Below are 7,467 nucleotides of genomic sequence, written 5' to 3' on the forward strand. Positions count from 1 at the left end.
CAACCATTCTAGGACACCATCAGGCAACTTTCATTCAAATGTGCCCATAAGCTGGAAACAAACAAGCTCTTTAATAACCAGCTTTGTTTTAGGAGGAGAGTTACTGAAGAAGTTCATGTGGGCGCCGCACAGTGGCAGCCCACTGTTAAATGCAGAGAGTTAATTTCGTTGCTCTGTACTTGTGACATCGTAATGACAATAAAAAAGCTGAAAAAAATATAAATAAATAAAAAAATAAAATTGCCAAAAAAAGGGTGACTTTAGGTGTCTCGCCTAAATTTGACATTCTGGCTTTGAATCTCTGTAGGAATGATTACCACTCTCTTCAAATGTTTTCCTATACCATATGCCGGAGGTCTTCAACAGGGGGTCTGTAACACCTAGGGGGTACACGGAGGTGCTGCATGGGGTCCCAAAAGTTTTGGTTGATTAGACTTTTTTTTAATATTCCCCCCTGACGTTTTTCCCACAAGTTGAAATGTCTTTAAATCCAAATTAACATAATTTCAACACACTGTAGTAAATAGATAAATGGAGGTAGAAGATGTCTTTCAGTCATCAATGCACATATTCAGCGACACACAGGAGCTCTTTCAAGCTGGGCACCATTTCATGCACAACACTTGTCCCATCAACCAGGAATCAGAAAATACTTTAATAATCGCAGGGAGAAATTACTTACGTTACATGACTCCATCTGTAATAGAGTGACTATAGGACCATTTTTATATAACACAATTTCATACAATATATATAATTAAGGGGTCCCCGCTCCATCCCGCCATCAGTTTGGGGGTCCTTGGCCTGGAAAATGTTGAAGACCCCTGCCTGATGCCATAAGTGCCCAGTTTGGCAAATACATCTTTGATTTGATGAAAGGCTTGCAACAATGAAAACCAAAGAAGATTTCTTACCTCAAAGTGAAATTTTCCATCGTAGATGTACTAGACAGGAATATGTAAAAAGTTCCCACATCATCGTTTTTTAAGGGCTTGGAGGAAGTTTGAATCATCAAAGAACCTCCCAGCCTAAGCCGAAGGAAAGTCGGGTTGCCTGTTTGAGATTTGATAAGAGTGACACTTCCAATCCTCTGCAAAGGGGTCCCCGAACCCCAAGACTCTCTCCCTCTTCCTACTCCTACTCTTTGCAGACTGTCTTGTGGAGCACATTGCCCCGTCTGGTCCCTCCTGCTCTGAAAGTAGACCTCCACAAGATTTCCTCGAAGGTTTCTGATTCCTTCCGCTTTATCTGCTTCCGGGCTTGAGCTTCCAGATCTGCCTCCAGAGCCAAACCAAGATGGTTCTGGCTTGAGCTGAGCCACACAGAATCCACCAGGAGAAATTAGGCATGATCCTCTGACTTCCTTCATCTCCCAGAAGGCATAAGCTGTCACGCAGTGAGCTTCATCATTGAGCTTAGCCTCATTATTTCTGTTGGAGTCCATTTTATCTTGCTTGGAAGTTAAATTGCTTTCTGTGGGCATGTGGAAAAGAATCTTGATGAACGGGGAAGGAGATCGAATCTGACGGACTAAAATCACTGCAAGAATTTTGCGTCCACTAAGAAGCAGGTCTGATGGAATAGTGGCATCAACAGCTAGGGGGCCATACGAAGCCTTGATAGCTGGCTGGAGGATCAGGGCTCCTGGATTGGTAATAAGAAATGTCTTAGCCTGAACTTTGAGGCTTGAGTTAGTTGATGTTCCTTGACTACTTTGTGCAAGAAACACATGGTCTGCATTGAAGATTTGAAAATTGATGGATGGATAAATAGGTAAAGGAGCAGGAAATACTCCAACATCTTCAAATCTCTGGCTTCTTCCAGCTGAAATGAAAGAAGATTATTTAGAAATAAAGGCATTTACAGTCTGTGAACAAAAGTTCAACTGTTTCTTGTTATCGAATCTATTCAGAAAAGTTCAGGGTCAAAAAAGCAACACTTTAAAACCCCAACAGACACAGTACTTTGTATAGGACTCAAACATATCACACAGTGTAACCCTGTTTTAGCTTTTCTTATTAGAGTCTGAGTTCATCTAAACTAAGATTGGGATAAGGAACAGGAAATACACATGTCAGTCTCAACAGCAGTCAAAGTGCAAAGTTCCCCCCCTAAAATGTCTCCATAGTTTTCTACAGAAGTTATTGAATTTAATATATTGAATGATCCAAGATCCAAGCTCAATTTTCTTTTTTTACAGTTATTAGTTTTAAACGGGCTAAGAAGGTTTGGGGATGAACAGAGCCCTGGCATTTGAAACAATCTAAATAACTATATTTCAATTGGAGTATCCAAAATGCAGCTGGAAAAAACGGCAAGCTGTTTTTAGTTGTAATATCTGGAGGGTATTATTACAAACAAATCAGTTTTGACATCTTTTTTTCAAAAGCTAGAAAAGGAGATTTACATCCCCACCAAGACACAAATAACAGAATTTTACAGCATTGACAAAAAAATAAACAATGCAGGGGTTCTAAATTAATTTATGCATCCTAAACTTCACTCTTGTACAATTGAAATATCTTAATAATGATCACATGCAAAGTCTTGATTAATGTTCTATACTAGAATTAAGGCTACACTGATTTATAAACTGAAAGCTGAATTTTTCTGTTCCTGTGACCCTTAATCGTGTTAAAGAAAAGCAAACCTATTTAGAGTGCGGAAAAGCCACATTTTTTGTGTGTGTGAGTGCTGTTTGTGTCTCTTTTAATGCTGCTATCGATTCAACATCTGCCATCCTTCACGCAAAGGGGGCAAATAGTTGAATCAAACATTACACAAACCTTCTTTATCGCAAAGATGTTTTTATCTCCTTTCCTGGATTTTAATCATGGTTTCAAGGAGGTGCATATAAAGTGAAAAGTATTCTCTCTAATGGTAAAAAAAAATTCCAAACATATGTCAATATGTGTGCACTTATTAACTTACAGCGATGAACAGTAAAAGGAAAGGTAACGTCAGAATTTTATTTATTTATTTTTTTTTTTTTTTTCAGTGGAAAAGTTTAAACTATGTTTTTAGGCATTTGAGGAATATTCCTTGCTGCCAGATGTTTGTGCTGTCTACTTTAGTTAAAATACCGTCTGGTCCCTCATTATTCCACCCCAAAAAGCATGAGATTTGTGTTTCAGTTTATTGGTTTGTAAACCCAGCTGCTTAAATAAATAAACTCATAACTTATTACATGCTTACAGCATTTTCAACTCTAGATTACAGAATGAAGCCAACAAAGAATATTCTGATTGTTAGGATTTGTTTATCCTTTTATTTGTAACTTTAAATGCTGATCATCCTGACAAACAATGCTGCGGATCAATAGATGCACAATGTATTGATCTAATAACTAGTGAGCCTCACAGTAGTTGGGATGTAGTTATTGAATTTAAGGGGATATATAGGGCTGAACTGTGTTACTTTGTCAAAAACTAAGAAAACAGTTTAGACCACATGTAGTAAAAATACATGTCTAAAAGTGTGTGCACATATCATGCATTATAAGTCTCAGATATTAGTTTTTTTACATGACATAACAGCATCACTACATGGAGTCTCCCAGCTCATTGCACGCTCATAGCAGGTTATCTTTAAACAAGCAATGAAACAGCTGTGTAACCTCAGCTCCAGGCCCCTTTAATCCCACAGATGAAGCCTTACGACAGACGCTGGAGAGCCTGCTGTCACTTTTTTTTTTGGCAGAGGGATAATAAAATGGGATGAGGCCACAGGTTTCTAACCACAAACAAGATACGATAAGGAATTTATAACCTGGTAGTTGCATAAATCATTAAAATTAATACAAATCTAAGATCTTATGCAAAAATCTTTTGAATGATAAAAGAAAGTCTACATGAAAACTCACATCTGCTCCTTGTCTTTAATTGCTACCATTTAGAAAACAGATAATTGTAATAATATTTCTTTACATTTACAATTGTTTTAAAGACACCCTATGTTTTTTTTTTCAATAAGTGGAGCTTTTCATCATAGGTTAGCGTTAGGATAAGTAGATCTCCTAAAACAAGTAAAAACAACATAGGATTTTGTTTAATTTCACTAACGTCTCACCTTTAATTGCTGTAAAAACTGCCACAACTGGAAACAATGACCGGATGGAAAAGTTGAATGTCATTTTTAAAAAGTTGCAAGAGCTCCCATGCACAGTTAAAAGAAAGCGCAGGAAAGAAGTCATAACATTCCTTGCTGTCCAGTACGGTCACTCCCTCTTATTGCAGAGGATGAAACAAAAAGGGAGAGAAAAATTCACTTTTATATCCACCAAAATCTGGTCCCTGACACACGTGGAGCAGTTTTAAATGCTGCGTCTGGTTTCTTGTTCTTCCTTTGGGAGTGTGGGAGATGACTGATACAACAGGGCAGCATCAGAGACGACTTTTCATGATAGAAATTCAGTAAACAGTCGGTCAGATTAAGCACACCCACGTGGGTTTAATCTGCCGGTGTATGAGAGGGAGTGTTGGAGGGGTGGGGTTGAGGGACTTGAACAAATGAATTCCGCACAAGGTCAACGGATTTGTGGTTTCTCTATGACTGCTGATTTTAAAAATAAGTATTAAGAAAAAGTCCTTTTATTTTTACAACTCACATGTTTTACAAATAATTCTTCACATCCATCCCATCATAGAGTTCTGAGAGGCTAAATTAGAATTATTTAGCCTTATTTAGTCATTTTGGAAATATTCCTTTTCAGTACAGTCCTATCACTAGTCTGGCCAACTTGACCCAGATTTCCAAATTGTTGAATTCTATATAGTATTGGGACCTGTTTGAACCTTTTTCACATTCTCAGAAATTTCCACCATATAATTCAGCTCATTATATTGTGATTTTTATAAGATTGTCTAACTCAAAGAAGTGGACCTTGTGGCAGGGAAAGGAAAATGGTTCATGCCTTGAGAAATTGTTAATATGCACTTAAAAAAACAACATATTTCATCTGCTCACATCTTGGTTCTGGAAGTGTCAGTTCCTGAAAAGAGGAACGGTTTCAACCAATCACACTCTTTTGCAGAGGAAATTATACACTACAGCCTGCCCTTCTTCAATTTAGTGAAAGCAGCATACCAGATGTGGAGCAGAGGAGGAGAGGATGAACTCAATGATGGCAAAGTAGAAATGCATTATCACTGTCTTTGGTAGACTAAATGTCTTCAGCTACCAAAGGTACAACATCATCTGCCGTGACTTCTTGGTGAGGGAGATGACTTTCATTTCACTCTTGAGGTCCTGAGCGATGATGACAGTGGAGACTGGAGTGTCGGACAGGAATAAGGGGGTTGGGTGGGGCTGCACTCTATCTATAGTCCACTATCATCTCCATTGTTTTCAGACAGAGATCCAGACTGTTTTTGCTGCACCAGGTCACCAGATGATCAATTTCCCACATGTAGGCAGACTTTGTCAAGCTCACTTCTGGATTTTGATGAACTGGTGAATGGAGGTGCAGTGTTAAATACTGGAAAAAGATCATAAGGGAAATATCACAGACTTGATGGGAAGTTCTACTAAGCTTCCTTGAATTAATTCCAACAAACGTAAAAAATCAATCCACTGGACTTTGTTTCCAAGTTTTAAGATGTTTTGCTTCCAATACAGGAACCTTTTTTCAATTTAAAATGTCAGAATTACCAGCTGTAAATACTGCAAAAATTATGTCAACTTCATTCATTACATTTAAGATTAAGATTCTTTTCTTCAATCTAATTCAAGTTCTTACATTGTACGGGAAAGCCACCTTCTGCTTTCTATTGCAAAACAGTGAGCTTGAGAAGGTTCAAATTTGAAAGCTGTAGGTCTTGTGAGAGCTTGAATTCCTGCTCTTTTCCCCCATGCAGAAATTTCAGATAACGTCCACTGAAGCAATACGAAGCTAATGTTTGCATTTCAGCCTGGACATATTGCTGTTGAGCCCTTTTCAATTCAACTCGTCTTTTTCAAGGTTTGATTTTCCATCAGAGATTAAACATGGAATAAACCTCAACCAAAACACAACCAATCTTACCCTAAATCAAGATTGAATTACCATCCTTGCTATCTGGGGTGTTATCTGTGCATCCTTGTTATCTGTGCAAAGCTAGCAGAGATAGTTTGCACAGAGAAGTTTTCATAAAGGTTTTATCTGTCTGTCCTTCCTAATGGTTTGCTGCTGTCTTTTGTGTAGACAGCTGATTCTATACACAGTCCCTATGATTCAGTTTAATAAATGTGGATTCCAGCCACTTTTGTTCTGCACATTGATCTCAGATTTGCACTACTCTAAGGAGTGTCCTATTTAATAAGCTTGGTATGACTTTTTCACATTTCTCCACTCGCCAGCATCTCCCCCTGAGCACCCGTTCTCTGAACAAACTACTCGCATTATGTGCCAATTAAACCCCGTGAACCCAGTGCCTGTTTCATTACAAGGTGGCAAAAGTCCCAGGGTGTCATCATTAAGGAAGCACACATACATGGTGTGTAAACACTTTCCCACTTGACTGCAGAGGTTAATTTGAATAAATATGTGACTTAGGCAAGACATTAGGTGATCTCTAAATGCTCATAAAGGTTTGAGAAACTTACAGGCATTCCTAAGAAGAGTTAAATAGGATTTTACCACATAGATAGTACTTACAGTGCCAGAATATTACATTAGTGTACAAAATATCATATTTTGAAGCCTTTGAGTTTTAGTTGAAGTATTTTGTCCATGTTTTTTGGCTTTAAGTTACAATTAAAGGTAACAGTGGCAGAGGCCAGTGACAACTGAGTCTGGGAATGTCTCCAGATATCAGTTGTTGTTCAGATGAACAACCTTCTGCTGGTGCTATTAGAGATGACATACCAGTGTTAAGACTCACTTTGTTTGGCTGCAATGATGAATGTAAAGCTGCTGCCAGGTTGTTCAGAAGATATTAGAGGTCATTTAAAATGGAGAGACAAAAATAGACACCTAAAATCCTCTAAATATTTATGAATTTAGATAGAAAGCTGTGACTTAACAATCACTTAGAACTGGTTAACAAATGACCTAAGTGGCTACTGGTAGAAGCCAAAACTCTGTGAGGGATTTGGTGAATACACATTAGAAATTCACGTTGCAAATGTGCAGTGGTTTATTCATAGCTGCTTAAGCTATGCAACTAATGCAAATTGTATTAATGGAATCAATTTAAGAGTACTTTACTTTATTCTGGAAGACCTTTCATTTTCATTGATAGGAATAATAAAGTAGCCTGCAATAGATTTCAAGTGAATAACCTTGTACATTTACAATTGGATACTGTAAGAAATATTAAAACCTAACTGATGCATAAAAAAGTTAAAGAAACAGTTAATCAAGGACTGTACAAACTGTGTCTTACCTATATTACAGCTCTTGCCCTCCCAAAAAAACAGCCGTCATTTACACATTAGTTTTTACGGTAAATCTGCTCGGTCCATCATAGTCTTGATTTAGTCCAGAAA

General features: G+C 37.8%; 1 protein-coding gene across 1 annotated transcript in view; it reads right to left on the reverse strand.

The window, feature by feature from the left end:
• The window catches only part of LOC119792612 (transmembrane protein 132D-like), a 40,307-nt gene extending 35,910 nt beyond the window's left edge, over positions 1-4,397 (reverse strand). Inside the window, exons 1-2 of the mRNA XM_038299333.1 lie at positions 4,069-4,397; positions 915-1,824 (exon numbers count right to left, since the gene is read on the reverse strand). Of these exons, the coding sequence (XP_038155261.1) occupies positions 915-1,824; positions 4,069-4,192 (1,034 nt within the window). The 5' untranslated portion in view covers positions 4,193-4,397. The remainder of the gene's footprint in view (positions 1-914; positions 1,825-4,068) is intronic.
• Positions 4,398-7,467: the final 3,070 nt, after the last annotated feature.

This window comes from Cyprinodon tularosa, unplaced genomic scaffold (genome assembly GCF_016077235.1).
Source record: "Cyprinodon tularosa strain WSP-4 unplaced genomic scaffold, ASM1607723v1 ctg425, whole genome shotgun sequence".
Taxonomy (NCBI): Eukaryota; Metazoa; Chordata; class Actinopteri; order Cyprinodontiformes; family Cyprinodontidae; genus Cyprinodon; species Cyprinodon tularosa.